Source organism: Cebus imitator, unplaced genomic scaffold, assembly GCF_001604975.1.
Source record: "Cebus imitator isolate Cc_AM_T3 unplaced genomic scaffold, Cebus_imitator-1.0 Scaffold155, whole genome shotgun sequence".
Taxonomy (NCBI): domain Eukaryota; kingdom Metazoa; phylum Chordata; class Mammalia; order Primates; family Cebidae; genus Cebus; species Cebus imitator.
The window spans coordinates 2,123,099-2,139,937 of record NW_016107470.1 but is presented as its reverse complement, the minus strand read 5'-3'; the positions used below and the strand labels follow the sequence as shown (position 1 = coordinate 2,139,937).

At 40.0% G+C, this 16,839-nt stretch overlaps 1 protein-coding gene across 2 annotated transcripts in view; it reads right to left on the bottom strand.

Moving 5' to 3' along the window:
* Positions 1-16,839, bottom strand: part of CUNH9orf135 (chromosome unknown C9orf135 homolog) — an 87,382-nt gene that overhangs the window by 54,645 nt on the left and 15,898 nt on the right. For both annotated transcript variants that reach the window (XM_017543442.2, XM_017543443.2), the window contains exon 2: positions 8,426-8,534. In XM_017543442.2, coding sequence (XP_017398931.1) covers positions 8,426-8,534 — 109 coding nt within the window. The remainder of the gene's footprint in view (positions 1-8,425; positions 8,535-16,839) is intronic.

The following is a 16,839-nucleotide window of genomic DNA, read 5'->3' as shown; positions in this document are numbered from 1 at the left end:
TGCTGAGGATGACTTACCCTTGGCAGAATCTCTCATGGCGAGATTCATTTTAGATGATCCCCAATTGACAATTCTTTCCTGGATTCTTTACAGGCACCCAGAAAGTACATTCCCCTTACCCACAGTAAAGGAAGCTATATTAGTCCATTTTCATGCTGCTGATAAAGACATACTCAAGACCAGGGAATTTACAAAAGAAAGAGGTTTAATGAATTTACAGTTCCATGTGGCTGGAGAGGCCTCACAATCATGGTGGAAGGCGATGAGGAGCAAGTCATGTCTTACATGGATGGCAGCAGGCAAAGGACAGAGAGAGAGAGCTTGTGCAGGGAAACTTCAGTTATTAAAACCATCAGGTCTCATGAGACTTATTCACTATTACCAGAATAACATGGAAAAGACCCACCCCAATGATTCAATTATCTTTCACCAGGTCCTTCCCATAACATGTGGGAATTATAGAATCTACAAGATGAAATTTGGGTGAGGACACAGCGACAAACCATATCAGAAGTTCAGGTACTTCTTATATCAACCTTTTCCCTCTGATGCTACAAGCTACTTCCAGAAACCTCCAGTTTGGAGCCTTTTGTCAAACATGAGTGAGACCCCAACACATTAAGTTCCCTGGGTGGTATCGTTGAGGCCCCACTCTCGGGGTGGAAATGAAGGGGACACATTTCCTACCCTTGCCCCTTTGCGGGTTAGAGGGGTGGGATTCACAGAATGCATGCTCTCTCCAGACAACCCCTCCAACTTCTAAATTCTTTTGGCCAGATCTCTTCCATTTTAACCTTTTTTGTTTGTTTTTAAATCTTCAAGGTGAATGAGACACCAAGAAGCTCAAAACTCAGATACTGCCCAAATAATCTGCATGTTCTGCATGAGTGGGTTGGCATCTCACTTTGGAATAAAGGAGGAGTTAGCATCTATTATCTTAGATCTTCAGTCATAACTAAGGAAGTCTTATTTTAGCCTGTTGAACAGCATTCCCCCTACCAACTGTAGCTTTTCTGCACCATTGCCAAAAAAATACAAAGACTTGGTTATCTTTTAAAATCATCAAAAAGGCCTGACTTATTTCTCAGAAGTTTTGCCACTGGAAATCCTGACTGTTTTCACATCTAGGTTAACTCAGCAGTGCAATGTAAAGATTCTAAGGGATACAAGAAAGGCCCCTGCAACTATAACCACTCTTATTTTGAACAACTGGGACTCATAGTGTGTAATCAGAAAAATAATTCTATTGTTTTCACAACTACCTCTTCAAGCAAGCTTTTATGAGCCTCTTCATTCCTCCTTTTCTTTTTTTTTTTTAAGAAATAGGGTCTCACTGATACCCATGCTGAAGTATACTGGCACAATCATGGTTCACTGCAGCCTCAAACTCATGGGCTAAAGCAATCCTCCTGCCTCAGCCTCTCAAGTAGCTAGGACTACAAACTTGCACTACCACACCTGGCTTATGAGATGCTCCTTTTCCTGTCTCTAGCAGAAATAAATTTAGAACAAGTCTCATTTTTTTTCCTCATTACTCTTAGATAACAAAATCACTTATTGTCACAAAATAGTCTCAATTAAATATTTAATGTTAGTAAAATAAACATGAAAAGGTCTTCTAATTGTCTGGGGGAAAGGAAAAGCAGAGCAGGTGGAGAAATAAAAAATTATCCAACCTGGCCTACCCTCACCCCCACTTCCCTTTGCAGACTTCCCAGCCTAGAGCAGGATGTGGCTAGAGGAAGAGAAAAGCTTTAACTCTAAATGAAATTTATCATTTTGATGAGATATTTTAATTACTGAAATGTGACCAATAGGCCTTTTATTATCTGAGATTGACCATAAAAACTAAGGAAGCTGCACAGGATTTTGTCCAAGCATAAATTAAGAACCTACTCCATAAAGCGGGGTAAACAGGCACTGGATGCAAAAAATATGGATGTCCGTATCTCTGCATGTTTGTGTGTGCAGGTGTCTGTGTGTATGTGTATACGCACATGATTGCCTGATATAAGTCTCATTTTTTTCAACATAACAGTTACACCTGCTTAAGCAAACTAATATACATAAAAAAGTAAAGTCTAGTTTCTGTAAGACTTAAATTAGGGCATATAGAAATGGAGCAGCAAATGAGAGTGATGGGATCAAAATGCTGGGTGGCCTGCTTTCATTCCCATCCCAAATCTCTCGAAATGACAGAGGATATTTGCTAGAATAGACTCAGAGATACAGCAGAAAACAAGGGATGTACACTCAGGGGGCCAAAATTGATACAGAATTCCTAAAACAGGAACGCCAGATGTGATTGTGGTGATATTGGAAAAGCTGATCCAAAGTCGTTCCAGGAGAGAATGCTGAAACCTGTGACATCAACCCCAACCTCTGAGGCTATGGAGACAGGAAGCAAGAGGCAGCCCTAGCCCAACAGCTTACTAACGCTAAACATTTTCCTTTCCCCTGCAATGGCATTTAAAATTATTCTATTTACAAACATTTTATCCATAAACCCCTTTCAGGTGCTTAGATATAAATGGAAGAAACATCCATAAGATTATACTGGTCAAAATACTATCCTACAATGTCAAAGAAAAAAAAATACTGTAACCAATTAAGTAAATAATTAAATTTCCCATATCTGGTATAATTATATCCTTTGTATCCCTTTTAGGAACATTAGTTTTCAAATGTGATATTTTTACTCACTAAAACAGCTCATATTTAAGCTTATTTGGTGATTCTTTATTCCTAAAATGAATGTTAACATACTTTTGTCCTATTCATTTATTTGCCATTTTAAATCCAAAATATCTGTGATGCTGTTAATATTAGCCTAATTTGTTCAACAATGTTGTCCTGTTAGTTCCAAAAATGCCTTGGCATTGAGCCACTAGCTGTATAAAAAAATCTGCTTAATAAATTGCTCATGTATTTCTTGCTTATTTATGTCTGACAAGTTCTCAGCTCCTATGACAAGCATCATATGTATTCTGTAATTAATTCTTCTAAATATATGGTATTCAACATATTTCCCTTTCTCAGGAGTGGTCTTTCTTTGGCCTCCCAGTGGCTCTCACTTAAGTATCAGCCTCACATGCTAGAAAGAAACATAAGTTATTGTGATAGGGCCTTTGGCAGTATTGCGAGGATCCTTGAGCGAGAGACTTCACAAGTTGAAGCAACGATGATAGACATACTCTTGATGACTTTAGTTTGAATGGAATTCACCCTGGTATAGATATGTAGCACCTGAATAAATCCCAGGTAAAAGACCATAGTTTAGGATGCTATTACCCATTAAGCTTAGAATAAGACCATCATGGCAAAACAGTAGCTTTGATTACTGTTCTCCTGTGAATCTGTATCCCCAATGGCCTCACTTGGCCTCCTGAAACCTGAGGGGCCACTGAAGTAGGAAATCAATTATCCCACCATTGAAACCTGATTCTGCCAAGAGATGGTTCCTTTAGGATTCAGCTCCAGAACCTCAAAGGAAATCATACCCAAACCTCACTCCAACCCATTTCAGTTCAGGTGTACCTCACAGCATCCTGATGCTCTCCCTATCATAGCATCCATCTTGCCCTTTGCCACCGTGGTTATGTGCTCCCATTTTTCCTAGGAACCCATGAGTTCCTGATAGACAAGGACCTTGTTTTGAATTATGTTTCTTACCCTAGTACTTAGCATTATGCCTGGCAAAGTCATGGGGCCTCAAAAAATGTTGACTGTGGAACTTCTTCACTTTATCGTCTTCCCTCTCTACCTCCTCCTTTTCCTCCCTCCCTGCCTTTTTTTGTTTCCTTCCTTCATTCCTCCATCCCTTACTTCCTTTCTTCCTTCTTCCCTTTCTTCCACAAATATTTATTGAACACTCACTATGTTCCAGGCATTGTTCTAGGAACTGGGGATAAAACAGAGAACAAAACAGACCAAAGTCCCCACTTCCACAGAGTTTGTATTCTAGGAGGAGGTGACAAATGATTAACAACTAAGTAAGTCTAAAATATGTCCAACAAGGTGTCATGAAGAAGACTAAAGTACGGAAAGGGGATAGAGAAATATGATAAGAATGGACTGCTCTTTTACATAAAAATGGGTAACTGGCTCATTGAACAAGTGGGACTTGTAAGTAGCTACAATCAGAAAGAAAACCAATCTATTTTTCCTCCATCACTGCCCATCCACAGTCATTTGGAGGGAATAGTCCTTTCTCACGCTCCTTGATGAAACTATAAGACAGGTCCCAGGGCATTTCTGGTGACTCTCAGATAACATAAAAATTCTCTGGCTACTTTTTTCCAAGAGGATTTTCATTGAGGTAAGTAAAATGCCTGTCCCATATAACAGTCAAAACTTCAAATTTCATGGAAAGATTCTCATTCCTCCTCCTTGGGGCCACTTTGGCCTGGCCCACTATGTTGGGAACAGGAAGCACAGTTGGTTTCTTCTCAATTATCCCACTTGGGCTTCTTCCCTACTCCTCACCTCCCTCTATCTCCTTGGGGACTGATGCTGAGGATATGTGGATATAAGGAAGAGAGAGAGGTAAATGCAGGAATGGCAGAATGTAATCTTGCTTTGGTTTCCCCCAGGCATGTTTATCTTTGACCCTCTCTAGCACTGGTGGATATTCAAAGGTGACTTTCTTGGGATGTCCTGGTAGACTCTGGGATCACCTCTGGGAACATTGGATGGCACGTCCCATGATACAAGATGCTTCTGGCTAGACTTAAATGTCTTGCCCGAGCTCCTGGAAACCCAGCTAGACACCCTTCCATCTCTCCATTTTTCCTTCTGTAAATATTTATTGAGTACTCACTATGAGGTACTCTTCGAAAGGCTCTGAAATGACTCCATGTCATTTTCTTCTTCCCCGTTGTCCACATTGGATCCACAAAAGGCGCATCTGGGCTCGAGGATTCATACATCCTTGCTCCACCTTTAGGGGAGCTGGCTCCCTCTTTCTGCTCCGCTTCCTCTGACCAGTCACTGGAGCCTATGACTAATTTTGCAAGGCACACAAGGGTTCTGGCAGATGAGACTTAGAGCACACTCTTTCCAAAACCCTCTCTGTGCTATCAAAGTCCTTTTTAGGCTTCTTGCATTTTAATTCTCGTATATCCCTCATGTGACTGGGAGCCTATTCACACCATCTTCCTAGAGGATCTTGCATAAGTGACCTAATTTTTACTTTGGCACACGAAGCTATTGTTCTGTTCTTAGATTTTCAGAGCCTTAGCCAAAACGTAGACAAAAGTAGTCCCATTTTAAACTCTGCTACAAATAAATGATGCTCACATTAGCTCTTGCAGCAGCATTTAAGGACAAGGACACCTTCAATCAGCTAAATGAAAATGCTGGTAGACGCACAAAGCAACCACTCAGCAGCAATCTTGCAAAAAAAAAAACACCCAAACCCAAAAATGTTAAGAAGGCATTCAGGAGGGGAAACAGATGGGAATAGGGCTAGCCAGCATGTGTGTGGACATAATTCAGGAAATAGGACAGAAGTTATGGCTAAGATGTAAGAAATCAAAGCCTCAACACATATGCAGTGAGATATACAATATCCAAGCCAGAGCAAAAAATAATCAGGTCTATTTTCTACAAGCAAGATGCAGTGTAGGGGGGTAAAAAGGCCAGCAAACTAGAGAACAGTTTGGTATTGGTACTTGATGAGGCAATTTGGAAAAGTCTTTAAGATCTTAGCGTTTAGAGCCAGAGGAGAACAATGAATTTTAATTTTTAATATACTTTCTAGCTGTTTGACTTTTCACCAGTAATTAAGCTTCACTTGTTCTCAGTTTCCTCATCTATCTAACATTGATCATATATGATACCTGCCTGAAGAGCTGTCCAGAGGATGAAATAAAGCACTTTTAATGGAAACATCTTGAATTGATTTGATTCCATCAATAGGATGCAATCACAAAGCAACTTCGTTTTAATCAAACTGCACCTTCCCTCTTACAGCAAGTTATTTCCTTTTGTTTAATAACAGTCTTAAGCAAGTCTCTTCTTGGCCACTGCTGTCCCTGCCCCAAGGGCAGTACACTCCCTCCTTCTGCTCTGCCATATCAGGCATGGCCTCTCACCTCCAGGTTTTCAGGCATGTGCCTGGACCCCGTGTCCTCTACATTCCAGGACATACATATTAATCTCTCTGAGTGGCTCCCTTGAAACCCCTCTCAACTGGAGAAAGAGGGGCACAGAACCCACAACTATATGAATCCTCTTTTAACTCTTCAGACTTTTGTCTTCAAGGACACACCAACTCACACTGGTTTATCCTAATTTAGTCTCTTAGCAGGTCCTGCCTTGGTGGTCTGGATTCTTGCTTTAAGGCATGTGGTTCCTGCCAATTATCAAGAGTGTCTTTAGGCCCTCATCAAAACTCTGTGACAACAACAAGAAGAATTTGTCCATCCTCTTGCTACATCCAGCCTCGCACCTGGCACGTGAAGGTGTGGGTGCTGGGCTAGTATCCCTTCCTTCTCTTTACACTTGGGACCTTGGGCGAGTCATTTAAGATCTGTAAGTCTAGGTTTAGAACTAGAATAACAATATATTTCTTGACAGCTTTACAGCTTTGTTGTGAAGAATGAAAAACAAGATGGATGGGCCAGTGCTTTATACACAGAAAGTCTATAGAGAAACATGTAAATTACTCTTAAGATAGAGAATAGCAGTTTCATCAGAAATAGTGATTCCTAGGTCTATTTTCTTTTCTATCTCATACACATTCCAAATCTGGCAGGTGGAGGACAGGGTTTCAATGGCAATCAACAAAAAGACATAGAAACAGCAAATAGTACTATTTATTTACACATTCTCATTAAACCTGAGGTTTGACCACTGTAATGCATATAATATATGGGAAGGAATGTTTGTGGTTCCTATACCTCATAGTTCACTTCATCTCACTTCCTCCCACAACCCAGAGACAAAGATCATTTTTATACAGGAATCAAAACTAAATATTTTTTAAGGACCAAAGTCTCTAAGTTCACACCAAACAACACCTATCTTGCCCAACTTACTCTTATCCTGACCACAGCCCCATGCTGAAGAGAGCAAGGTGAAGCTGGGTTTGTGAGGGAATGGAGCAAGGTGGATGTTGACTGAGTTGGGCATCACACTGCAGAGCCCCATCCACACGCTGGCTGATGACCCATGAGGCAGCCTGGTGCAAAAGGAAGAGGGTTGGGTGGAAACTGAGGAAATATCAGATTTCCCTGAGATCTGGGCTGTGGAGCAAGAGGTAAACCTGAGCAGAGAGAAATAGAGTGTCAGAGACACTCTGTGTGCGTGTAACACAGAGACATTGGGGTGGCTATGGAAATGTTTTACTTTAGAGCTATGTTACTTCCTGCAAGTTTGCTCATTCCATATCCAGGCAGCTGTCACTTTACAATAAATCCCCATTCTCCAGGAGATTCTTATTACTCTCTGTCCACCACAACTATAAGAGGAAGGGAGGAAATAGTACTGCCATGATAAGCTAATTTGTCCTCATCACCTTGCAGAATGGAGAATCTTTTAGAACAATTTCCAATATGGAATTATGCCTCTTTTTACACCTGATCTAAAACTAGCCCAGCCTTTGGGGGCAGAATGTGACACAAACCCAATATTTTCATCACCTGTACAACCATCCTCATCAAATCACCAGCTCTTCATGCCCTGAGGCCATCCTCTAAGGCTAAATTGTCTTTAGCTAGCCCCAAAGCTCCTAATGTTATAGGACTCAGTTTGGGGGTCTTCTAGGAGTTGAGCTCCTGCCTTATGCTGACTAGACAGACACCTAGGTAGCCAAGCAGTAGCCCACTCACAGCAATTCAAACAGGAATCACTTATGCCACAAATATTCTGCTTGCAACTGGATTGTATAAATGTTATGAGGCTGTTAATAGCATGTTTTAGTTACTCACAACTCCACCAGCTTAAGATAAGTACAAAAGGCTTGAAACCAAAGACCTGGGTACAAACTCTCTGTCTTCCACTCCCTAGCTGTGTGACTTTGAGTAAGTTGCTTAGGCTCTAGGAGTATCTTTTCCCTTCTCTGTGAATTAGAGATAGTAATAACACCTATATCACAGGGTTATTGTGGAGGTGAAAGGAGACCTCTAGCAGAATATAGCTGCTTCAGTTGCAACAGCATCATAGCAACAGGAACAATTTCCTAGGCACTTGTATGTGCCAGGCACCATGCCATGTACTCAGCTTGCTTCATCTCATTTAATTGACCCAATCATCGTATGAGGTGGGCACATTTTACAAGTAATGTTGCTTCAGCACACACTAAGTCATCTAAGTAACTAACACAGTTAATGAGGAACAGTCCTGCACAAAACACTCCTCCCTTCACTTTTTCATGTTTCACTACAACAAAGATTTCAGACTTAAAGTCATAGCTACTACTTACTGGGGATTCATCGGTTCCAAGTTGCCGATATGTTGAATTACACAGTTTTTTAACTTTCTCAGGACCCTCTATATCATAATCTTTGGGAAAAGCTTCTCTGTCACGGTGCCTTAAGAAAAAATTAGGAGTCCATTAAGAGACGAAGTTTATTTATTCTGTATTGCATTCAGATTTTTTAAATTATCCAATGAAAATGTTCATATTTGCAGCATTATTTTAATTATAAATTTACTAGATTTGTGATATATAAAGTATTTTCCATCTCTTTTCAAATAATGCTGAGGCTACTTCCTAAAAGCAACCTAGCATAAGTGATAAAACTAATATCACCAAAACAATACTTACCGAACCCAGTAATAGTAATTACTCAGTGATTCCAATGAGCTGAATCTTATTTAATAATGTAGATTGTTTACCGACAGTAAATTCTAAAGTAAGACATGGTAATATCTTGGAAAGACAACTTGCCACTTTAGAAATTCTTTCTACCATGAATTTTAATTACAATTTTTTTCAAAACAAGACAGCAAACTATTTGCCCATATTGATTTATAACCTGTGCTTCCTGCTTCTAAAGAGGCATAAAGGAAGCTGATAAACATGAGGTAGAAGAAAACATTTCTTAAAAATGTAGATGGAAGAAGGAAAAAATATACCAAACATCTTGATTAAAAGGCTGATTAAGAATAACAAGAGGCAGGGCACAGTAGCACACGCCTGTAATCCCAGCACTTTGGGAGGCAGGTAGATTCCCTGAGCCTAGAAGTTCAAGACCAGCCTGGGCAACACAGCAAGACGCCATCTCTACAAAAAATACAAAAATCAGCCGGGCATGCTGTCATGTGCCTATAGTCCCAGCTACTTGGGAGGGTGGGCTAGGAGGATCACCTCAGGGAGGTCACTGCTGCAGTAAGCCATGATTGTGCCACTGCACTCCAGCCTGGGCAATAGAATAAGATCTTGTCTCAAAAAAAAAAAATCACAACTACGTTTCTGCCTCAGACTCTTTGACCAAGGAGAACGTTCTTTTTTTCTCTCTTCTTTCTTTTGCTCATTATTCAAAATAGAGTTAAACAGTTGGAAGAAAAATTAAATAAAATAGTAAATAAGATAAAAACTAGAAGAAAAAAAAAAAAGAAAAAAGAAGAAAAAGAAGCAGAAGAAAGAAGAAGAAAAAGAAGAAGGAGAGAGAGAGGGAGAGGGAGGACGGAGGAAGAAGGAGGGAAGAGGGAAGAAGGAAATAGCGGATTTGGGGATAGAAAAGGAAAAAGCAGGATAAGTGGCTGGGGACTGAAGTAGCTATTTTTAATAGAGCTTTCTTGAGTGAAATACAGAAAGCTAAGACCAAGCACCTCTCAGAAGTTACCTTGCTTTAAGGATACAGGGCTAGAATTCTTTAGGGGACACTCAAGTACCCAAGAATTCAATCATCCAGCCATTTGTTTATTCCACAAATGTTTTAAAATTAATACTACATGCCAGGCACTTTGGCAGGTGTAGAGGATGCAGTGGGAAGCGAGTTTGATGGAGTCCCTGCCTTTAAGTTGCTTGCGGTCTAGATAGACACAAAAAGAAGAAAAATCTACAACATGGTAAGTGTAGGTACAAAGCTGGAGAAGCAGAATTGCTCCCCTTAACCGAGATTGGGCACCCAATCCAAAGGGCATCCAAGTCATGAGGCCCTTTAGGACCTGATCCTCTTCCCCACCCCCACTGGACTGGGGCTCAGCCCCTCCACTACATTCCCATTAACATCCTCCCCTCGCTGCCTCTGAGTATGACAACAGAGCTCTATAGTAGAACCAAACATCTTGATTAAAAGGGTGAGTAAGCAGCCAGGGAGCCCAGGGTTGGACAGCAGGCAGAATACCGCACCTGAGCCCTCTTCTCTCCTCACATCTGAGCATCAAAGTGCAGAACACTAAATGCTTTTTGGTAACCTACCAGCATTTTAGGAGAGCCTAATTAGGAAGTTTTCATTTAGGTCCTCAGTGGGCATACTGGACAACACAAGCACCAGGAGTGGTAGAGTGAACAGGGCCATGGCCTGAGTCATTGCTCAACGAGGTCTTAGCTGTGTGACCTTGGGCAAGTCACTTAACCTTTCTGTACTTCCATTTTCACATGCATAAAATGAGGACAGAAATAATAACAATACCTTTTAAGATCTTAATATGAATTAAAATTTTAAAATATCAGAAAATCCTTCATATGCTATAAAGCATCATAAACATCTATGTATAATGAATTCTAATTGGGCTCCAAAATCTGGTATACATTGGAATTTTATTTGCCATAATTGAACTTAATTTTTCTTCCAAACTCTCATTTTGCCAAGTGAAAAAACTTGAATATTGGTCAATCCTGGATTTCTTCCGGTTCCGAGGGGTTTGTGTGGTGCCACAATGCCAAGAATCCATCTTTGTTGCCATCACTTCTCCTTGCTTACATCTGCAGAAACACTCTCCTTCCCCTGTGGTCCTCCCTTAGGGATCCATGCAGGTCTCTATCCTCCTGGCCTTGCCACAGAGACTCCTAGGTAGACTGGTGCTCTGCCACAAGGTTGCCACTCTCTAGCCCACCAGATACCTTCTAGTGTCTCCCTCCACCTGGGTTCCTGGAAACTCAGGCACATCCCTGGGTTATGTCAGACCCAAAAAACAGTTTTTCATCTCTCCAGCACTCTGGGGTTGGAGGACACTGGGAGCCCCAACCTTCAACAGTTCTGAAAACATTACCCTGGGAATAGGGTGTGATGGGGAGAAGTGATGATAGGTCCTGATATGGTTTGGCTATACCCCCACACAAATCTCATCTTGAATTGTAGCACCCATAATTCCCATGTGTCATGGGAGGGATCCTTTGGGAAGTAATTGAATCATGGGGGTGGGTCTTTCTCATGCTGTTCTCATGATAGTAAGTCTCATGAGATCTGATGGTTTTATAAAGTGGAGTTCCCCTACGCAAGCTCTTTCTTGCCTGGGGCCATGTAAGACATGATTTTGCTCATCATTTGCCTTCTACCATGATTGTAAATTTTATAAATTACCCATTCTGAGGCATGTCTTTATTAGCAGTGTGAGAACAGACTAATACAGGTCCCATCTAGCTCCAGGATTTCCAAAATCTTAACTCAAATTCAGAATCCCAGACAAATTTAAACATTCTCAGCTTCTTCTCTGGCCTTCTCCTTTTTTTGTGCATGAATTCTTCATTTGCTGAGGAACAAGGTGGCCTGGCTCTTCAAGCTCCCAGATCTATTGGGCTTATGCTAAGACTCAAGTTTCTGAACTCCAAATCCAATAATTTGCTCTTTTGTTACCTGCTGGGTCATTCTTTCCTGAGGCAATAAAACCAGAGTATGTCCCTACAGCAGCACACAAATGAAGAGGAAACATACCGGTAATACTTCAGCGTATTTGCCCCAGGGCCCACCTCTTTATTAGACACTGAAGAAGGCACAGAGCTCATAATGCTTCTAGAGGCCTACAAAAATAATTACTATTAAATTAGAATATATATGTATATATATATATATATATACATATATATATATGTATGTATGTATAATATAATCCAGCTTGGATTACACCTGTCTTTATAGCATCAATAAAACTACTATTTTTAACTTTTTTTTTTTAATGGAAGAAGGAGCCCAAGAAAGCAAAGCTATTTATGCCATGAAAGTCAGTATGTGGCCTTAATCGTTTCACCATATACTTTAAGTTTCATGATAACTAGATTCTTACAAAAGATGCAGATATGTTCTTTTTTCATATAGCAACCTTAGATAGCAGCCAAAAGCCTAGCAGTAAAACCACGAATCCATAATTAAGGAATTTCTTTGGGGGACTGAGCTACTGTAACTGGCATTTGCTCATGTCTGCTGGCTGCCCATGGTGCTGTGCCCACAGCCTGAAGGGCTCTGAGAGATTCACAGCCTAGAATCTGCCCCTACTCCTAAGAGATTGCCAGCCTAGCAGAGAGAAATATACATGTTTAAAAATTATAAAATGTATAAAATTTACTGTATGAAATATAGTAAAATACATAGACCCAAATAACATATAAAATATATCTTTACTATATCCTCTCTCCATAATATACATTTACCATATATAAAATAATTAAGGCTTTCTAAAGGAAATAGGAGACTGAATTAATTCTCTGACTTTATTATGTTAGGGGAACAGTGGCCTGTGCCTTAGATTTCCTGAGATGAACTGAGAATCATAAACTGAGGAAATAAATCAATAGATTGAGAGTCTCAAATGAAAGGTGACATATAAATGCAAAATATTATTAAGTATAATGATAATATCTACAATAGGATTTAGTTGGGTATTTTTAAACACTTTGTCAAAACTCTTATAGCTTTTCTGTGATTAAAATATATATAAATAATCAAGGTATAATCATACATATTTCACATAGCCTCATTCTCCTTGCTACCTTGTTTAGTCATCAAATGACTTGCCATGATTTTTCATTTGTTGCAATGAAAAATTCTTCATGAGAAAAATAAATAAATGTACTAAAATAGAATTTAGAATGCCTCTACAGCAGTAACTTTCAAACTCTTTGACTATAGTCCCCAATAAGAAAAATGATACACCTTTTTTTTTTTTTAAGATGGAGTTTTGCTCTTGTTGCCCATGCTGGAGTGCAATGGAGCAATGTCAGCTCACTGCAACTACCGCCTTTCTGGGATCAAGCGAGTCTCCTGCCTCAGCCCTCTGAGTAGCTGGGATTACAGGCACGCGCTACTGCTCCTGGCTAATTTTCTGTATTTTTAGTACAGTTGGGGTTTCACCATGTTGGCCAGGCTGGTCTCAAACTCCTGACCTCAGGTGATCCACCCACCTAGGCCTCCCAAAGTGCTGGGATTACAGGCATGAGCCACTGCACCCAGCCAAAATATGATACATCTTAATCCACATGTACATGTATTTCCACGCATAAAATTGAAACGAAAATTTGGCCAGACACGGTGGCTTATGCCTGTAATCCCAGGACTTCAGGAGGCCGAGGTAGGTGGATCACTTGAGGTCAGGAGTTCAGACCAGCCTGGCAAACATGGTGAAACCCCGTGTCTACTAAAAATACAAAAGTCAGCTGGTTGTGGTGGTGGGTGCCTGTAATCCCAGCTACTCAGGTAGCTGAGGCAGGAGAATCATTTGAACCAGGGGAGCAGAGGTTGCAGTAAGCTGAGATCATGCTACTGCACTGTAGCCTGGGTGACAAAGTGAGACCCTGTCTCAAAGAAAAATAACTGAAGCCAAAATTTGACAAAACAGTCTCTACCCTCATAGGAATTTGGATACTTTTTATTCTCTTATTTTTTTATGCTATTATCAATCTACTAAATTGAGTTAACAATACATTAATGGGTTGTAAAATATATTGCTCTAGACCAGTGGTTTTCAATCTGGTTAGAGAAGGGGATCAATTTGTGGCCCCCCCGCTCCCACCCCAGAGACAATGCAGACTTTTGGCAATCCCTGGAGACATTTTTGGGTATTACTTCTAAGGAGGAGAGTGCTATCAGTGTCTAGCGGGTAGAGGACAGCGATACTGCTAAACATCCTAAAACACACAAGACAGTCCCCAACCAGAGAGAATTATCCTGCCTAAAATGTCAATAGCAACAAGGTTGAGAAAGCACTAGAGAACAGCTGCATCTCAGACTCTCAGTGGTTCCCAAACCTAAGTACTTCATGGCACAGCCAAACTTTCCCCCAGAATGGATGGGGCCAACACAAAGCTGCCAACCTTTTGTTTCGACAAGAACATTCAAAATAAAATAATAATCTATCACCTTTCATCAGAAGGCCTCTAACATCAACAATCAGTAAAAACCACCTCACAGTCCTTCAAACGGAATAGACTTAGCTATCTGAAAAACGAACTACAGTGAGTTGCAGGACTGAACAAACTGGAGTCCAGAGGTGCAGGTCAGGAAGATCCCTGCAGCTCCCTCACGCTGCCCCAGGCCAGACAGCCCAGCTTCATGTCAGTGGAGGAGAGGCTGGTCCTAGGATCATAGGATTCTTAGGTCATAGGATTCTTCTCACAGGAAAGGAACCAGGTTAGACTCTAGGGTTTCTGTGGTTGTGTGTTTATGTGGGACAGGGGAAGTGGGAGATTGCAAAGGAACCAGCATCTTTGTCACTGCCCCACCTTTCACATAGTTTAATAATTATTCATTCATGTATCAGCCTTCTCATTTGACTGAAAGCTTCTTAGACACAGGAATTATTTTTTATTCATCTTTGTGATCTCGGTATGACATATTGTAAATGCTCATTAAATCTTAAGTGATTGACTGATTGATTGATTAAATGAATGTTCTTACATTTTGTTACTGTCACCTTAATACAAATGCTGAAAGCAAAGGCTTTGAAACGTGTCCATAAATATGAAGAGTGCCCCAGTTCAGTCTGCAAAAGCACACGTAAAGAGGGAGTAATTATGCATATAGAGATGCTAGTCCTTTGCAACGCTAACTTGTCTCCAGAGGAATTATAAATCTACTTGCTGAATGAGAAAACTCTCAACATACATATGCATAACACTAATTGCAAAGGGGTTTGAATCTGAGCAATATCTCACATGAGAACAATGAAAATCTGAGCTGAATTCTAGCTTCTGGTTACTTGACAAGAAACACACATTTCTTTGCAGATTTCAAAGATGTTTAAAATGTTTAGTTAAGACTCCAGATGGCAGAATATATTAATTTTAAATTTTATAATTATTAATGTAGTTCACAATCATGCTATTGTATTTTCTGTTGTAAATCTAGTCCAAACGAGAAGTGAAAGATACTTTTTCTATTAAGTTTTTATAATCATCTGCTGTCTAGAACTTTAACGGAAAATTATCCTTGAGAGTCAGCTATATTCCCTAACACATTAGAAGCATAAAACTGATAGAATCAAAGACTGCAAAGAGACATTTGACAATCCTCTTTGAAGATTTCATGGGCAAATGATTTACATGCCAAGGCAGTGTTATTCGGTGGCATAGCCCTCCAACTGACAAATGAAGACTTTTAGGTGTCTTTGCAGAATCATGAAGAAAATTTTATGTTCTTGGGAAAAATTGTGACATTTCAGACTTATGAAGATAGACTATGTTTTTCAATGTGTCTCATGCTGTATGTGATTTGTGCATCCATAGCCATGAAACCACAAAATTTGAAACTTAACTGCACTCGAAAGGAAACCATTTGACAGAGACAGATAAATGAAGTCATCTTTCACTCAGCTTATATTGAGTGGCATGTAAATAAGATCTATCATTATTATGAATTTTCTTCATAGAAAATCTTCAAAAACAGGAAGCCCTATGGAGAATATTGAAAGGAAACAAAAGGAACACAACAGTTGGAAGCTTTGTCTATCGTAACAGTGTAAATGTTAAATAAATGTTGTCAGTCTGATTAACTGCCAAACACATGACTGAAAACAGCTGAAGGGACATGTATAAAACAGGGCAACATTACAATTGATAAACCCACCTGGGATACTTTTAGAGGGAAATAAAATGCTAAGTACACCAAGAGTGGTAAAAAATGGGACTGTCATGATCAAACCAGGATGAGAACATTCTGTCACCCGATGTTTAGACAACTGGATCTCTATTATGTTCAGACACTAGGACACTTCTGAGTTTTCTTGATCCTCTCCTTCAAAACAACTTGCAATAGCTGGCTGAAGACACTGGGTGGTGGAAAAGCAGGACTAAATAGGGAGTTTTTAAGGGGCACTGTACATTATAAGTACTGTAGTCCCAAAACACCTTGGCAGTATATCTGGCATGGAGTGACATGGAGATCAGCCCACCTCCTCCAAAACAAAAAGCAAAGAAACACTCGAATACTTGTGTAAGCTACTATTCCAATAGTCTTAATATTACTGGCTTTAATCACTTGAATTAATTATTCCAGAATAACAGCAAAAGATTGCATTATGTCACCTTAAGAAATATTTTAAATCACACTTAGTGATTCCATGAGCTTCGCATATTGAGGAAATAATACAAGGTCTTTTGGTTTCAGATCAATTTGTTTCATTTACATTAGAAAATAAATAAGTTTTTCTTCAGGAATAGAATCTGAAATTAAAATGGACTTGCATAATGAACATAACTACACAAATGCACATTGTCCCCTTTCCTTCCAGAAATCATTCAAAAACAGTGAAGGAACTGAAACAATTAAAAGCAAATAAAGTTTTGGCAAAATCACAGGTTATCATTCCCAGATTGCAACATGTACAAGGGCTACTAGAAGCAGCCAAAATCCAGCTGAGGCCAAGTAGGAGTGCTGAGAAGAGATCAACAAGATTGCCCCAATGTGGGACCTCTCAGAGTGCAAACCAAGTTACATTTCCTGCAGCTGCACAGACAAA